Below are 18,887 nucleotides of genomic sequence, written 5' to 3'. Positions count from 1 at the left end.
CCATTAGCACCTTCATGAGTGAATGATATTATTTCTAGTATGATATACTAGCATGCATAAAGTTATAATGTACGAGATCCCAAAAGTAGCTTTCATAGACCTTTACATGCACATCTACAATAACAGTAAAACTTTCCATTATTTTAAACAGGAATTTGAAGAAAATATTATATATTATGTATCAGCTAAACTCAGTTATCAGTTGACACGTAACTGTTAGTTTCACCCTTCCTTGACCAATTTGGAACATATTTTTCTTAAAGTTTTGTGTTTTTTCATGTATTTGCGACATTCATACATCTCAAATGCCTTAATTTGCTTAGGTGAATAAAAGTTACTTTCCTGACAATAGCATTCTTATCTGCAAAGTGGTAACCATGCTTGTTATGAACCCTAAACCTTCCCTTCTCTGTCCTTGAAACATTGGTTTAAAAAATATACCTGTTTTTTTTTAGTTCGTTTATTTCATGTATTTCTTGTTTATGCTGGAAGACTGATTACAGCTGTATGTACTTTAACAGACATTATTTATTTATAGGTGCATTAGGCTAACATCAATGTTGACAAAGAATGTACACCTATATGTTGAGATAAAAATGGAAAAGAAAAATGCACCCAAAGTCATCGATTTAATAGTTCATTACATTCTGTCATGTACACTTTCTTGACATTGTCTGATTTGCCATATTGTATTGTAGAATAAGAATGATTCTTGTATTTTTAATACACAACTTTATTATTAGAGTGCGACCCCTAGGGAATACATATGACAATATTATAAAACTTGTAGCAATTTGGCCTTATACCTGTCTGTACTCTTTAAGAGTGGTGCAAGTCCATCTTAAGGGGTGACAAGATAACTTGTACAAGTTAGTATAAGCTGAAGAGTTTTTTTAACTTCAACATACCATTTGTAATAATTTTTGAAATGGGTAATCTGTGTGATACCAATCTAGCACCCCTTAATCTGAGTTAAAAGTACAGTATAAAATTATTATTCTGTTCATGATCTCAGAGGATGTGTTTAATCGTTATCCAGAACCCGCAGCTTGTTTTAAAGTACAAACTAGCAAGAAGCCAACCAGCTTTATTTTAAAAAATAACATAATTTTTTACTGTGAATAAATATTTTGTTTACTTCTTTGTCTGTGTATTTGTCTTTTCTTTGTAATTCATGCTCAATCCATTTCTTGCTTTATAGTTTCAAATCTGTGTTTTGAACACAGCTTATCTGTTGGACTTAAGTATACCTAAAATCCATAAAGTACCAAAATTAATTCAGCACAAAAAACGTCAATTTGTTTTTTGGACACTATTAAATCGTCTACAACCAATTCAAAGTTACACGATTTTTATGACGTATGTATTACTCTTCATACAACTGAAACAACTTTTGCTAAGACAAATGTAGATTTTAATCATTTTATTAGTGCAAGTTTCATATCTCTAATAGAACTGAAGAAATTAAAATCAGTGATTTGGATATTGTAATTATGTTTTTAAGAAGTTATATAAAAAAAAATTTTTCTTGCTTATCTTAAATAACTATCAGTCTTTACATATAATAACACATTCTTTCTACTACCCAACCAAACTTTTAATAAATCTAGTTTGGTCATCCATTGAAATTATTTCTGTGCAAAAGAAAAACATCTAAAACTTAAGAATTATAAACATCTTAATTCCAGTAACTCCTCAAGCCATCAATTACCCAAAGCTGTAAAATATACAACATCACTACTTGATGTATCCATTCCAATGTTCCTTACCCGAAGCTGTAAAATATACAACATCACTACTTGATGTATCCATTCCAATTTTCCTTACCTAAAGCTGTAAAATATACAACATCACTACTTGATGTATCCTTTCCAATTTTCCTTACCCAAAGCTGTAAAATATACAACATCACTAGTTGATGTATCCATTCCAATGTTCCTTACCCGAAGCTGTAAAATATACAGCATCACTGCTTGATGTATCCATTCCAATGTTCCTTACCCAAAGCTGTAAAATATACAACATCACTACTTGATGTATCCATTCCAATGTTCCTTACCTGAAGCTGTAAAATATACAACATCACTATCAGATGCATCCACTTCAATATTCTGGAGAACATCATTGTAAAGAAGTGGAATTTCTTTGCCTGAATAAAGTTGTGCTTTCCAGTTTTCTTTCCTTAAAAAGAAATTAACCTTTAAGGTTCCAAGTTACAGTGTTATATAAGAACATTTTCCTTGTTTATCAATATCTATTGACCTTATTTGCTTGGGAAATCTCCAAGAAGAAATAAAAATAAATAATTTACACTTTCAATTACCATTTAAACCATTAATGCATGATGTTCTAATGAGAGAGACTTGCCACAACTGAAGATTGGTTAAAGTAGATAAAACCACTGTGAGATAGTCTTACGAATATTTACTAATAAAAACTAAATCTACACGTTTTAAATAAAGCAACCTATACTAGGGTGTTGCAATGTTAAGGACATAATGTTTTACAATTGTTAAACAAATTCTAAGCGACTAAAACAAAACTGTAAAAAAAATAAAAGTAGAACTGTTATCTCATAAGATAATTTTGTCATCATTATAAACTGGTATAATGAATGTAATCTACAATTTAAGTTAACAAATTATTAAAATGTTTTTCATCAGTTTTGTTATCCAAGAAAAAGATACATCCAAAGTGAGTGCTTTTTGTAGTTGTTGCAAGTTACTGAAATATTTTATTAGATGACAACATAATCTATAAAAAATAATAATCTGCTTCACATTCAACTTCTTAGAACTTCTTCAGTCATTGAAAGTTTAGTGGCAGAAAAAGGATACTCTATTGATTTGATTCACGTATGTTGATTTATTCCAGACCAATCTATATATATATATTTCATTTTCAATAATGCCTCATTCACCTCCAGAGAAACTGCTTTCGATATAGGCTCTGGAATAACCAGGAGCACTTCTACACAAAGAGGAATGGCCAAAACAGAAACAAGTAATGCATCCAAACTCACTGTCATCTTGTAAATTAAAGAATCCTGGTTTACACCTGAATCAAAGAAAAGAAATTCTTCGAAAATATAAACTATCTGCCTTAAACTAAAAAGTTCACATACAGAAATGCATTTCACCTCTTAGTTTTCTATATCTTTTATGCATGGAAACTACAAGAGAAATATGTGTAATTTTAAACTCTTTTCAATGTAACTTATTTCTATTACTAAATTATTTCTACACAAATTATTAGCTAAATGAAAGCAATTAAATATACCTAGAGAGCTGTTATCACATGAATTGTAATACAATCTGATATTCCATTGTATTTAAATATCAAAAGATAATTAAAGTATAAATCAAACCATCTTTCAATTTAAAGTTAATGATGCAATAACAGCTAACAGTATCAGTTGAATATTTCATTTTAAAATAAAGTTAAGAATACCAGAAATCCAAAAAACACATTACGTATGTCAATAGTCCTTCTAAAAAATAAATTAACCTGTCACATTTCTGTCCTCCTACATTTTCTTTACACTGGCAAGTTCCTGTAACATCATCACAGCTTGGTTTGTTGTTCAAACTTCCTGCTGGGCTGCAACCACAAGGTCTGTAAACATTTGTTTATTAAGTTAAATGGTACTCTAAACATCACATATTACATTCTCACTAATTCTTTATCAGATTTTAATTATAATAACTTATTTTTTGTAAAGCACAAGTGTCTATTTCCCAGTTGTATTTTTGAAGAAATATATAATTTTTTTGCTTCCAATTTAAGATGCCATATATTAGTTTTTTTTATACTGACAAAAAGAAATAAACAAAAGTCTAATGACTTAAGTAAAAAAAAAAAAACAACAGAAAGCTTTGATACCATGATAAACTGTTTAACTAAACGTAAGCACCATCACCAAAAACAATTATACAACTTACTATGAAAAACCAGTATATACGAGTCTCACTTGTATTAAAATACCTTAGTTTGTTAACTTTTAACAGTTAATTTATAAAACTAAACTTGTCAGTTAGAATATCCATCTATTGATTTTTTGTTTTTCTTTTTCTTTTTTAGCAAAGCCACAACGGGCTATCTGCTAAGCCCACCGAGGGGAATCGAGCCCCTGATTTTAGCGTTGTAAATCCCTAGATTTACCGCTGTACTAGATGGGGCGCCATCTATTGAAAAAGATATTGAATGGTATTAAAACTGAGTTGTAGTTAATTATATTCATGCTAAGTTTAAAATAAAAATTGCAGGAATGACTCATCCACAAATTAAGACACAATTTGATGCAAATAACTAACCACTGTCTACATTATTTAGTAAGCTACTAAAGTAAATCAAGAGATATCAAAAAGAATTTTGTACCTGCATCCCTGCAAACTAAAGTTATAAAAGTCGTCGGAACAATGATCACATGTTTTCCCATCAACTCCTGGTTTACATTGGCACTGGCCCAGCTGATTACACTGCAAGTTACGAGAACCTACAAAAACAAAATTTCTTGTATTCAACTGTATAAACGTAAAACTAGCAAATGATTCACATCAAATTAAGACATATTGATTAGGTACACTATCTGGCATATTTGTTTCTTTTTTTCATAAAAAAAGAGTAATTGTTTAAGATATTTCATTTGTTTACCTAATTTTAGTACAATATCAGCAAGTTTCTACATCGAATGATATCTCAACAAACTTAACTGAACAAGAACTCTTGAAACTTCATGAAGTGTAATATTCAGGTAAAGAGCAAGTTCTTGTAAAGGGCTAAGTTGCACAACTCACTGAGTGCTGATTTGTTGTGTTAAAGAAATGTTGTGTTTTTCGTTGATTATATTTACATTCCAACTTTCCCTCTCTTACTGTTAGTTACATGTTCCACAACTATTCTAAAGTTATATAAATAAATAACAATTTAACATATAATAGTTCCCACAAATTTGAGACAAGCGTACCTATTTGGTTGCAGTTACATGGAATACATCTTCCACCTTGCCCATAAAAGTTAATTTTACATCTTTCACAATGAGGGCCATCTGTATTATCACTGCATTCTACACAGTGACCACCATGTTCAGTACGTTCATAAAGCTCTCTGTCGAAATAGCACTTATCAGATTTTCCGTTACAGTTGCAAGCTGCAAAACAAAAATTAAATTGTGGTTAATAACCACACATTCATTACAGATTTAAATTGTAAAATATTAATAAATTACTGTACACAAAATAAATTACTGCTCTATTAAAGCTTGCTTAATCAAACTGAAACTTAAAAAATAATCAATTTAACACTGTCTTTAAGTACAGTCTAGCAATGAACCTTTTCTTTCGACAAAGATCTGTCTAATTAGAAATAATATTTTTTTTTAAATACAGGACACTACTAGTCTTTACCACTTTTTTGTTTTTATCGTGATGTACGACACTCCTTTCCATTACATAGAATTACTAATATATATTATTTCAACATACCTTAGTTCAAGCTTGGAAAACGTTTACTTATAATTCTTAGATTCAAATTTATAGTGCGTCTATTTAAAGCATATAATTTAATAAACGCCTGAACTTTTCAAGATTGGTATAAACTTTATTTAAAAAAAAAGGTTTAAAATGCTAGTTTGGTTAATTATTACTAAAAATAATTTACTTGAGACAATTATTAAAAAGTCAGTAAAAGTTAACTTTAACTTTCACAAATAAGTTTAACTTTATTATTAATACCACTTTTTATTAATGTTCATTCATCAAGTCCATTCTCAATAGCATGCATGACACGAGGCTTAAGCTGTCGTTCTCTATTTTAAAAGTTTATCTTACAATCCTTGAATAATTGTTACTTAATTCAAAATAATATTACAATAACCATAAATATTATTTTCAAGTAAGGGTTATGTTTTGCCAGCAATTTAACACGAAAAACAATAAGAGATACAGACAAGTTAACGTATGCAAAACTAAACACATGTTCACGATAACCATAGGTTTAAGAGTTTGTAATGCATTCTATCTTTGGATTATTCAGGGATATAATGTCAGGTCCAGTCGTCCATTTGACGATAACGAATTAGTTTCCTTCTGTAATATTTTCTACAGGCTACGTTCACACAAATTACAAGTCTAAGTTCAATACACAACGTTCAACAACAGACTTCTTGCTAATCAGATACGTAACTTATAAATAAACGTACTTATCTATCACTGAAAATTCACACCCTAATTACTCTTATTAAAACAATATATGATCCTTTCTTCAAATTCTAATACTTAACATACATAGGTGGAGTTACACACACAATTACTGTATAAGTGGAAGGATAGCATATGTTAAACTTAAACAGAATCCGTGTCAAAGGAGAGAGATGATTGTGTGGACACAAACCTTGTTTTCGTTTGAAAGATTGCAGGTACGTTTGGTTGTAAGAAAATATTGAACAAATTCAAAAGCAAGTGTTAAACATGCGTGTTAATGATACAGTTTCAATTGTTAAATTCTTGACATTTAACTTCACGATTCAAGCCTAGTCCTCTACCCTTATGATCGTATCTTTTAAAGGATTAGACAATTACCACGATTTTTCGTCGTTCAAAATTCATGAGTTTCGAAGCAAATGGTCAGATTTGTGATTTTGGCCTAAACGTTTAAATGATTACGGCACATCAAAAAATTTCAGCTATTGCTGACTCGTTGTATAATTTCTTTTTTCATACGTGTTTCTCATGATTGCTTATCAAATTATTTGTACATGTTATTACGTATGTTTTTTTTTTTTTAATTTCGAGCAAACCTACTTGAGGGCTATCTGCGCTAGCCGTCCCTAATTTAGCTAGTCATCACCACCCACCGCCAACTCTTGGGATACTACTTTTACCAACGAATAGTGGGATTGACCGTTACATTATAACGTCCACATTTTTATAGTAAACTAACATTTCTTGAGTCAGTATTTCATTGTATTGGTGCTGGTTGCCCGAAATTTCGACATAGGATTTTTAATAAAGCTAAACTAATTTAATATTTTCCTCTCGATGACGAGGAACCCACTTGAAATAAAAACGTACCTCAGAACGGCTAGTGTGGGTATTAACACTTTTAGTGATAAGAAGAGAACAACGTTTCGACCTTCCTAGGCCATCTTCAGATTAAGAGTGTTTGAATGTGGCTGTTGACGGACACATGTCTTAAGGACGAGAGTATAAACGGGTACGGGATTGTAAGGGCTATTGCAGTTAGATATTAGGTTATTAATTAGTATAGGTATAAAGGTGTTCCTTTATATTGGTTTAGAACTACATTTCCACATTGTTTGGTATTATGTAGGTAGTGCGATAACACAGAAAATATTGATCGCTTGTGGGAAGGGTATATAATAGCCTTTTCCCTCACAAAATATTGATACACTGAGATCATAAAGATATGTTCAGGTAGTGTTTATAATTTACAAGATGACATTATTCCTCGTACACTGAAAACAAAGAAACATGGGTTATCTCAGGATACCAGGATCATCAAGAAGGGGACCTGTAACAAGTCATGTCTCAGCCGTAGTAAGCAAAGTTAGGCATCTTGATAATACACGATCATAAAAATCATTGGCAAAAATCATACACCTGCCCCAGGCAAACAGTATTAAAATTAATCAAGAAGATTCTTGCATGGGAAACAGACACACACACAATACTGTGTGGTATACACAAACTGTTTCCACAATATTTTCGTTCCACTGTCGCATATCTCAATCGACTGGAAAACGAAAATTGGTATTCATGTTACTTCATAAAAAGACATTTCGAAACAATCATCAGTCACAGTGCAGAAAACTGTCATCCTTATACACTAGATGGCCTAAAGAAAGTAAGCAGAGACGGATGGTGCGGTTTTGACGTGATACGATTACCACAGAGTCCTTTTCAATGGAAACTACATTGCAAGGCTATTGTTAAGATGCACGGTCGTCTTACAGAATATGACCAGACGGGATAAGGCAGTAAAATCGCTTTAATATAGTGCATTCAATCTCTGTATACACACACACGTATTTCTATACACAACTCTAGGAATATTAATTAAAAGTACATTTCTGATAATATATTATTTACTAAATAAACTTCACTTTAATTCGCATAACTTAGTTGCTGTCTTTTGTTTTCTACTGCACAGTTTAGGAATTAGTGAAGTAAATACAAATATTCCTGAAGTCTAAAAGGATATAACAGGAAATTATGGAACTAAGCCTAAAAGAAAGATGTTTTAAAGCTTATAGAGGAGGCCCGACATGGCCAAGCGTGTTAAGGCGTGCGACTCGTAATCTGAGGCTCGCGGGTTCGCATCCCCGTCGCGCCAAACATGCTCGCCCTTTAAGCCGTGGGGGCGTTATAATGTGACGGTTAATCCCACTATTCGTTGGTAAAAGAGTAGTCCAAGAGTTGGCGGTGGGTGATGATGACTAGCTACCTGATGATGACAAGAGTGGGATTGAGTTTCACATTATAACGCCCCCACGGCTGAAAGGGCGAGCATATTTGGTGCGACAGGGATTCGAACCCGCGACCCTCGGATTACGGGTCGAACGGCTAAACACACTTGGCCATGCCGGGCCGTTAAAAATATGAACTGGATCTAAATAAGCATGTACTCACGTTGACACTCGTTGGCTGTGGTCGCAGTCGCTCTAGCCCAAGGCAGATCGTTGTAGAAAGGAAGACATTCATCACAGTCGCGCCCTCTGGTGTTGTGTTCACAGCGACATACTAGTCTCTGTTTATCAACTGCTTCTTCCGTGACGACACACTCACTAGCATGACCGTTACACTTACACCTAGAAATAACATAAAATATTCCGTCTAAAAACTTATCAAAAGTAGTGTTACGTTAAGGTAATTAAGTACGATATAAAAATCTCGTAGGTTTGCTACTACAGGTTTTGATATAACGTATTAATTAGAGTTTATAAAAACAACAACAAAACAAACAGTCATCAACAATCTGGACATATATGAAAAGGCAGTCAACAATAGTCTGAAGTCTAGTATCTGTATTATGCCCACCACACGTTTCGAGACTCGTTTTTTTTTTTAGCATCATAAGCAGGCTCGGCATGGCCAGGTAGGTTAAGTCGTTCGACTTGTAATCTGAGGGTCGCGGGTTCGAATCCTCGTCGCACCAAACATGCTCGCCCTTTCGGCCGTGGGGGCGTTATAATGTCACGATCAATCCCACTATTCGTTGGTAAAAGAGTAGCCCAAGAGTTGGCGGTGGGTGGTGATGACTAGCTGCCTTCTCTCTAGTCTTACACTGCTAAATTAGGGACGGTCAATCCCACTATTTGCTCGAAATACAAAAAACAATTTTTAAAGACATAAACTTGTTTAGGTTGAGAAGTGTTAAGACACCATAATTTGTTGTCGTTGAATTTAAAGTTTTGTCCTTAGTTTGTATTTAGTTCTTGTTACACTTATAATGCTCTCCCTTGTCTTCATGGGGACGTTATTAAGTGCAGTCAATCCCACTATTCGTTAATAAAAAAAGAACAAACAGAGTTGACGATGTATGGTGATTACTAGCTGGCTTCCCTCTAGACTTTCACTGATAAATTAGGTGCGGCCAGCGCTGATAGCCCTCGTGTAGCCTTAGGCTAAATTAAAAACAAACAAACAAATATTTAGTTCGCTTACAAAGGACGCAAGCTGACTGAGCTTGTTTCACTGATCTACCTACTTCTAAGCTATCATACGGTACGTAATAATAATTATCGAACATTTTTAAAGTGACCTTACGTAAAGAATTAAACACAAATCTTGCAGATAATAAGTTCCTTAATGCTGATAAAAAAGGTCATTTAGTCTAACTATTCGTTAAGTTACAACTATATTGTTCACAACAATAGTTGATCTAACTATTCGTTAAGTTACAACTATATTGTTCACAACAATAGTTGATCTAACTATTCGTTAAGTTACAACTATATCGTTCACAACAATAGTTGATCTAACTATTCGTTAAGTTACAACTATATTGTTCACAACAATAGTTGATCTAACTATTCGTTACGTTCTAACTACATTGTTCACAACAATAGTTGATCTAACTATTCGTTAAGTTCTAACTGCATTGTTCACAACAATAGTTGATCTAACTGTTCGTTACGTTCTAACTACATTGTTCACAACAATAGTTGATCTAACTGTTCGTTACGTTCTAACTACATTGTTCACAACAATAGTTGATCTAACTATTCGTTAAGTTCTAACTATATTGTTCACAACAATGGTTGATCTAACTATTCGTTAAGTTCTAACTGCATTGTTCACAACAATAGTTGATCTAACTGTTCGTTACGTTCTAACTACATTGTTCACAACAATAGTTGATCTAACTATTCGTTAAGTTCTAACTACATTGTTCACAACAACCTACCTGCCTCCTACCGCAAAGTCAGTTATGGCGTAATAATAAGATTTCAGAACATTGGGATCACCAAATATCTCATCACCAAATGTGTTCATCCGATTCAAAGAAATACGAATGTCTGTAGCTGTAACCCATTCCTGAAACCAGATAAGTCAAAAAAGGAAATAATTAACATGACGTTCAAAAATAGTTAAACCATTATTTCAAAGAAAAAAATGCTTGTTTGTGTCATTTTATAGCTGGCAAACCGGTAGAATGATTGTCACCAAACTTGGACATGCACCCTTAGGGTTTCCTTGAACATATGACACCTATATGTCGCCCCTGATAATCCTAATATCTTGCCCGTGTATGTCAGCTACTAATTTAGTTCTATCATAGAGATAAAATAATGAATATTAACACCTTCATAATATCTCTATGTTTCATTTGTACTGGGGCCCGGCATAGCCAGGTGGGTTAAGGCGTTCGACTCGTAATCTAACGGTCGCGGGTTCGCATTCCCGCCGTACCAAACATGCTCGCCTTTTCAGCCGTGGGGGCATCATAATGTGATGGTCAATTCAACTTTTCGTTGGTAAAATAGTAGCCCAAGAGTTGGCGGTGGGTGGTGATGACTAGCTGCCTTCCTTCTAGTCTTACACTACTAAATTAGGGACGGCTAGCGCAGATAGCCCTCGAGTAGCTTTGCGCGAAAATTCAAAAACAAACAAATATGTTATTTTACTAATGTGATCGTTTTAAATGTCTAACAATAGGATATGTTGATAAAACGTCACCAGGAGGTGTTATTTTAAGTTTGATTAGAAAACTCTTTTCACACTAAGTTCGAGTAATCAGCGTCTACAATCTACATCTTCTGATTTATGGTTCGTCTGAACAGAATGTCATGAACGTAAGAAGAAAGCGTTAAACTGATTTCAGAGCTTAAGTTATTTTATATCATAATTGAAACGCAATATTTTTCTAATTGGTTTATGTCAAAAATTTAAAATGAATATGTCAAAAAACATTCAAATTGCTTTCAAGTAGAAAATATAAACAGTTTTACTTGCACAGTAAACATGTTTCACAATTCGTATAACTTTCGAAATCCTTGAAATTTCAAACTTAAATTTTAACCCACCTTCTTCTGCTGCGGAACAACAGCAAATCAACGAAATTGCAACGCTAAAATTCAGAGTTCGATTCTCCAAACTACAATTTATTTTTTTTTACATTTACCGATTGCAATTTTTTTCATTACTAGCAGAATAAAACATAACCTACAAAATAATCCACGTAATTTACAACTAGTTCGTAGGGGTACTTTTTACAGTAAATATTCAGTCACTGGTTAGCTAGACCTCGTATTTTGTTTTACCAACTTTCGTATCCCAAGTTGAACAAAACACACGACCCAGCTAACTGATGAATGGATATTTGGTTTAAAGTTCTTAGTGTTATAAGTGTAGCTACCAGTTTGGTAGCCAATTTTTTTATTTCATTTAGTCATACGGTCAATTCTTTTATAACAGCACTTTTATTTCCTCACGCTTGAGGTGTTTTTGATTAGTTAAATATAACTGTTCTCATCTTATTATGTAGGCCCGGCATGGCCAGGTGGTTAAGGCACTCGACTCGTAATCCGAGGATAGCAAGTTCGAATTCCCGTCACACCAAACATGCTCGCCCTTTCAGCCGTGGGGGCGTTATAATGTGATGGTCAATTCCATCATTCGTTGGTAAAAGAGTAACCCAAGAATTGACAGTGGGTGGTGATGACTAGCTGCCTTCCCTGCTAAATTAGGGACGGCTAGCGCAGATAGCCCTCGAGTAGCTTTGTGCGGAATTCAAACCAAACCAAAGCTAATCTGTATATTGTATTTATGGCAAAGCTGATGAAGTTATCTGATGCCTTCCCTAACCTTGAACTACAGACTAGATAAAAACTGCCATTAAATCCCTAAAATAAAAAAATCTACACTAAGGGACTGACTGTCACACCTATACTGCACCCACAGCATAAAGTGGGGAAAATATTTTGGATTATCGCAAGGATCAAAACCTGCCTTGCCAGCTTTTAAATCTAGAGCTCTAACACAGGGCAATTACGTGCATTCCTACTTAGTAATAAATAATGTGATTTTCCTAGAATTTACACTATAAAAAACCGTTATTATTGAAAATAAAAGGGTAAAAATAATTTGATATCCCTCCTATTTACACAACAAACAACCGTTATTATTGTCAATAAAAAAAGGTAATTAATAAATTTATATCCCTCCTATTTACACAACAAACAACCGTTATTATTGAAAATAATAAGGTAATAAATAAATTTATATCCCTCCTATTTACACAACAAACAACCGTTATTATTGTCAATAAAAAAAGGTAATTAATAAATTTATATCCCTCCTATTTACACAACAAACAACCGTTATTATTGAAAATAAAAAGGTAATAAATAAATTTATATCCCTCCTATTTACACAACAAACAACCGTTATTATCGAAAATAAACAGGGTAATATATAATTTGATATCCATCCTATTTACATAACAAACAACTGTTATTATTGACAATAAAAAGGGTAATATATAATTTGATATCCATCCTATTTACATAACAAACAACTGTTATTATTGAAAAAAGAGTAATAAACAATTTTATATCCCTCCTAGTTACACAACAAACAACTGTTATTATTGAAAAAGGGTAATATATAATTTGATATCCCTCCTATTTACACAACTAACAACTGTTATTATTGACAATATAGGAGAGCTTTTTGTAACAAAAACATGTTTGTTTGTTTTTCATCTAACTTGTTAGAATCATCAACGTAGGTTTATTACAAATAAATCATCGTTTGTTTCAATGCAAAGACACGCTCGATTTTTTTGCTTTGTGTACTGCAGGGAATCAAATCTCGAATTTTAGCGTTGTAAGTTCATAAACTTGTCACTGTCCCACCGACAGACATTTTGTTATGGTATGACTTCGGTATGAAAGAATCAAGATGGACTTAGAAAAAAAATTTAATTTACTCTATATGTTAAGTGCCGCCATACATTACGAGTTATCTTTTTATATTTTACCATTTATATACACATAAACACGTAACCAATTTCCCCTATTATATTACTTGGCCAATATATTCATCGAATATATCAGCTCTAAAATCTGAGATTCATAAATAATAGTTACCATAATTTATATTATGCTCTCCTACCTTAGTTTCCAATTATTTGAAGAGTTATTAAAATATCTTAATTTATTATGTTGCCAAGCTAATTTACATTCCAGAGTTCCTTATTTAAACGAAAAGAAAACTCATCTCAAATGCACTGAATATTAACAATGACGTGTTTTTGGAATGTTTTTAAAGATGAAAATAAGAGAATTAAAAATCCGTTCACTTAAAATAAAAACAAATATAGGGGGAGTTTCAAATGTTACTTAAAGGAAATTACCGAAACCTTAAGTTTCTTTATAGTTTAATTAAATCTTATTAATTATAGTATTTAAAACACTTATTTTAGTTATAATGACGCTAATGACGTTTATTTTATATTGTTCTTTTGGTGTGTGTTTATAGGATTTAGTTTGTTAAACCTCGTGAGATGTTATTAGGATTACGGCCGAAAATGTTCTCAATAGTAATGGTATCTGACTGATAATTCTTTGCGATCTGAGCGCTGTAGTTATAATTCTTTATTATTAATGTTTTTAATATCAATAATAAATTTCACTGAAACACTTGTCTTGAACCAAATGCCTATTTTATTTAAAATGATAATGAATAACCTCGTCTAACATGTAAATCACTAATTTAAAAGTTCACACCGAATACTACGTAGTAACACCTGCATCATTCACCTGTAAAACTGGACTGTTTTCAAAGTTGTATGCGCTAGGCCTTCCTTCCAAAGTGCTGAACGCCACATTTCCACCTGTGAGGGTGATATGTCGCTGAATTCGGATGTGCACAAAGCTCTCATTTCTTCGTCCTGACTAACATGTAAATTGTCGGGTAGTCCGTAAGTGGCCCTACAGGTGGCGCTATAATATTGGTAAGGAATCCAGGATTCGTTTTCACTTGTTCGTTTATAAATGACAAAACTCTCGGGGCGGCTTGTGTGAAATTTTAGACGAACGTACGTAATCTCAAAAGCTTTGCCTAGAAATTCAGAAAATAAAATAACTATTTTTTTTTTTTAATAAAACCAATTACATGTGTGCCACATTGATTACTAGAATTTTCTAGGAAGGGGAAAACAACAAGAAACCTTTAACACTTTATCTATGCATTGACTATCTTAATCAACTACAAATAATATTTATAGTCACCACAAATGGACAACGATGAATCCTTGGTCCTTTGAGGTTGTCCTTGCACGCCCATTTGTGTATACTTTGATAAGTAAGTCAATGAAAGAAAAATATATTACATTATTGAAAAAAAATTACCAAAACGCTTTCCATAATATTTCGTTATAAGCTGCGTTATAAGTTTGATGTTGTGAGTAATATATCAGAAACAAATGTCGCACCAAACATGCTCGACCTTTCAGCTGTGGGGTCGTTATAATGTTACGATCAATCCCACTATTCGTTGGTAAAAGAGTAGCACAAGAATTGGCGGTGGGTGATGACGACAAGCTGCCTTACCTCTGGTCTTACACTGCTAAATTAAGGATGGCTAGCGCAGATAGCCCTCGAGTAGCTTTGCGCGAAATTAAAAACAAATCAAACTAACGAATTCATTTAGACAAGTTAAACTAGACGTTGATAATTCAAGTTTTGGTGTGCCATAAAAATCACACTGATCTAACAGCTGTCACTATTCGTTAAGTGCATCTGAATTCCAATTAGTCAGTGATTATGTAGGGACCAGAAATACCAGAAATATAAACTGGGTAAGTGCGATTAGTTGTGTTGATTTTTTTTTCAGAATTTATTTCAGGCTTCAATAAATAACCAGACGGTGTCGTCCTCTTGATGAAGAATCTTTTTTCCCTTTCCACTTCAAGCATGTCAAGCTTGAAACTGAATCAAATAACTCCGTTCGGGCAGTTTCTGAGTGGTAATTACCATCTGAAGATAAAAACTAGTTAGGGAACAACATTCACCTTCCAAGTCTATAATCAGTCAAGGATAGAGCAGTAGGAAAGCCCATAATACCTCTGAGTAAAAATAAAGAAGGCTACGGTTCGAACGTATGAGCTCCATCGACGTATACATTAATTTATCTTAAACTATTCATTTAAATAACTTTTCATAAATGTTTTACTGTTAGAAGCATGGTGTTAACAAAACAACAGAAAATGAATGAAATATGTATTAACGTTTTAAAGAAAAGCAACGTCATTCATAATTTGATTTTCGCAACTCCAGAATAACTAAAAGCAAATTATACGTTTCTTAATGACAAATATCACATTTCAGCGAAGACGTGAAGGCATAGAATAAATGCAGTCGTAATATGCACTGGCTTTTGGTTTGACGTCAGTTTCTAATTAAAGACTGTAACAAGTGGAAAGAAAAGCCATTGTCGTTCGAGTTTCTGTCTGTGTCTTTCATGTCGGGATATATATAAGGAATACATCATCATTCAAGTATATTTAAAAGAGAAGATGGATATCAAGAGTGGAGATCAGGTCAAAGTTGAAAGTGTGTGATACACTGTTAAACAGTAATAAGCATTTTTTATCACAATCACAGAGGAAGGGAAAAACAGGCTTGTTTGTTTGTTTTTTGAATTTCGCGCAAAGCTACACGAGGGCTATCTGCGCTAGCCGTCCCTAATTTTGCAGTGTAAGACAAGAGAGAAGGCAGCTAGTCATCACCACCCACCGCCAACTCTTTGGCTACTCTTTTACCAACGAATAGTGGGATTGACCGTCACATTATAACGCCACCACGGCTGAAGGGGCGAGCATGTTTGGTGTGAAGGGGATTCGAACCCTCGACTATCAGATTACGAGTCGAGTGCCTTAACCACCTGGCCATACCGGGCTTATGGTAACTGTAATCACCTCGATTCCAGAGATCTAACTCATTTAAGTCGTTTTGTTTTCATTATTTATTTCATTGTTGTTGTTGTTGAATTTTACCAAAAGCTATTCGAGAACTTTCTGAGCAATCCGCCAATAATTTTGAAGTGAAAGACTAGAGGAAATTAAGAAGTCAATGACACCCACCGCCAACTCTTGAGATACCCTTTATTAAGAAATAGTGAAATTGACCACCACGTTATAATACCTCCACGTGTGTTTGTGCATATTTGATGATGGGTTTCGATACCGCGAATTCAACGCCCAAGCACCAGATCCATTTCAATGGACTTTCATAATCATATGTTAGTAGCACAAACGGTTAAGACGTTTGATTGTTATAGCTGTAAATTGTGGACGCTTCTAACAATTCGTAATCCAGAGTTAACTAAAAAACAACAATACATTCTGACGATGTTGGAATTGTTCGTGTTTATAACAGATCAATTTGAATGTTTCGCGAATTTCTTGATTTTTTTCTTCAGTTGGAAAAAAAAACAAACGCCAAAAAATAATTACGTAGTAACGACAAACATTTCACCATGTTCAGTCAAACATCGTAAAATCTAAATTATTTACCATCTTCTTCCATTAACCCACCTTTCATATCTTCCTGTCTGGCGTTGCCAGGTGGTCAAGACACTCGACTCGTAATCTGAGAGTTGCGGGTTCGAATCCACGGCAACCAAACATGCTCGCCCTTTCAGCCGTGCGGCGTTATTAGATTACAGTCAATTCCATTATACGTTGGTATGAGAGTAGCCCAAGAGTTGGCGGTGGGTGGTGGTGACTAGCTGCCTTCCCTCTAGTCTTACATTGCTAAATTAGGGACGGCTAGCGCAGATAGCTCTTATGTAGCTTTGCGAGAAATTCAAAACAGTCTAATCATATCTTCCACTTTTATCTACCTATCTTTGTATTTATTGATATTGTAAGTTTATGAAAAGCAATTATATTACGTGAAGAACAGGAATTCGTTTTAAAACGCACGTGTTTTTTCTTTGATTAGAAAAAAACAACAACAACGAACATCACATAAAGTACGTAAAGCTATGGTTAACCCAAGTCAGGCATGCATTTGTAACGCTTTAAGACACTGCTACATTTACATGGGATTTTCTGATTGTTACTCTAGCACGACTTTACTTTTTAATGTTTGAAACAAAAACTGGTTACGCTACAGTCTTTGTAAGATGTGTCATATAAAAGTACATCAGATGCATTAAACCTGTTGCTGATTTTATAAAATCAAGAAACTTCGTTCATGTGAGAAGCCACATTGAAAACAAAAACAAAGAAACGAAAAATTCGATTCTTTTTTTACTTCCCGAAGAATGAAAGAAAAAAAGAATGAAATATAAGTGTTTTTATATTAAGATCTTGGTAAAAGTGCTACAACCTATTCTTTAAGAAATGTGTTGTACATTCAAAAGTTGAGAAAGAGAGAAGAAAAGAGTCTAGAAGTGTTCTATACTCTCCTTACAGAAACATGCTTTCGTGATTACCTGTACGATTTTGTCTATCAAAACCGGGGCCCGGCATGGCCAAGCGTGTTAAGGCGTTCAACTCGTAATCCGAGGGTCGCGGGTTCGAATCCCCGTCGCACTAAACATGCTCACCCTTTCAGCCGTGGCGGCGTTATAAAGTGACGATCAATCCCACTATTCGTTGGTAAAAGAGTAGCCCAAGAGTTGGCGGTTGGTGGTGATGACTAGTTGCCTTCCCTCTAGTCTTACACTGCTAAATTAGGGACGGCTAGCGCAGATAGCCCTCGAATAGCTTTGTGCGAAAAACAAAAAAACAAAACTATCAAAACCGACTTTGTCTTATTAAGGCTTAGCTCCTTGGTCGTAGCGAAACAGTTTAATTTTCTCACCTGGGCTCTCGAAGTTTAATTATGTTTGTATGTTTTAGAATTTTGTGGGACGTCACACAGTGGTCATCTGCTCGTAGCTGTCCTTAAGTTGGAACTGATAGAACACAGAGACCATAGCTAGTCAACAGCACCAACCACCGACTCTTCAGCTACAACCACCGTCTCTTTTTGATCTAATAAAGCGACTTCATCGTTACTGGTACACTATACTCATTGTATCAAAGCACAGAGAGTTTGCGTATTGTTTCAACGGAACACAAACCATACACTTTGATTTACAGTTCTGACCCATTAACCACTAGGTCAGCACGGCCAGTTCCTCATGATGACGAGAAACCCACTTAAAGAAAAAATGTACCCTCAAGATGGCTGGTATGGGTATTAAAACTTTAATTAAAATAAAGTAGAGAACAACATTTCTCTATAATATAGCCCCTAATTTTGTCTAAAACAATATAATGATAAATAAACGTTCAGTACAATAACTATGACCACACAACACAGGTATTACATGTCATCTCTTACCTTAACGTTTTTATTGTTTGTTTTT

At 33.9% G+C, this 18,887-nt stretch overlaps 1 protein-coding gene across 1 annotated transcript in view; it reads right to left on the bottom strand.

The window, feature by feature from the left end:
- LOC143245926 (laminin subunit gamma-1-like) overlaps window positions 1–18,887 on the bottom strand; it is an 83,397-nt gene that overhangs the window by 26,362 nt on the left and 38,148 nt on the right. Inside the window, 9 exon segments of the mRNA XM_076492180.1 lie at window positions 2,060–2,176; window positions 2,921–3,057; window positions 3,508–3,615; window positions 4,378–4,495; window positions 4,967–5,149; window positions 8,649–8,827; window positions 10,426–10,556; window positions 14,285–14,364; window positions 14,367–14,585. Of these exon segments, the coding sequence (XP_076348295.1) occupies window positions 2,060–2,176; window positions 2,921–3,057; window positions 3,508–3,615; window positions 4,378–4,495; window positions 4,967–5,149; window positions 8,649–8,827; window positions 10,426–10,556; window positions 14,285–14,364; window positions 14,367–14,585 (1,272 nt within the window).

The sequence above is a fragment of the Tachypleus tridentatus genome, chromosome 3 (genome assembly GCF_004210375.1).
Source record: "Tachypleus tridentatus isolate NWPU-2018 chromosome 3, ASM421037v1, whole genome shotgun sequence".
Taxonomy (NCBI): domain Eukaryota; kingdom Metazoa; phylum Arthropoda; class Merostomata; order Xiphosura; family Limulidae; genus Tachypleus; species Tachypleus tridentatus.
The sequence above is the reverse complement of the archived record's forward strand: the minus strand, read 5'-3'. Positions and strand labels throughout refer to the sequence as shown.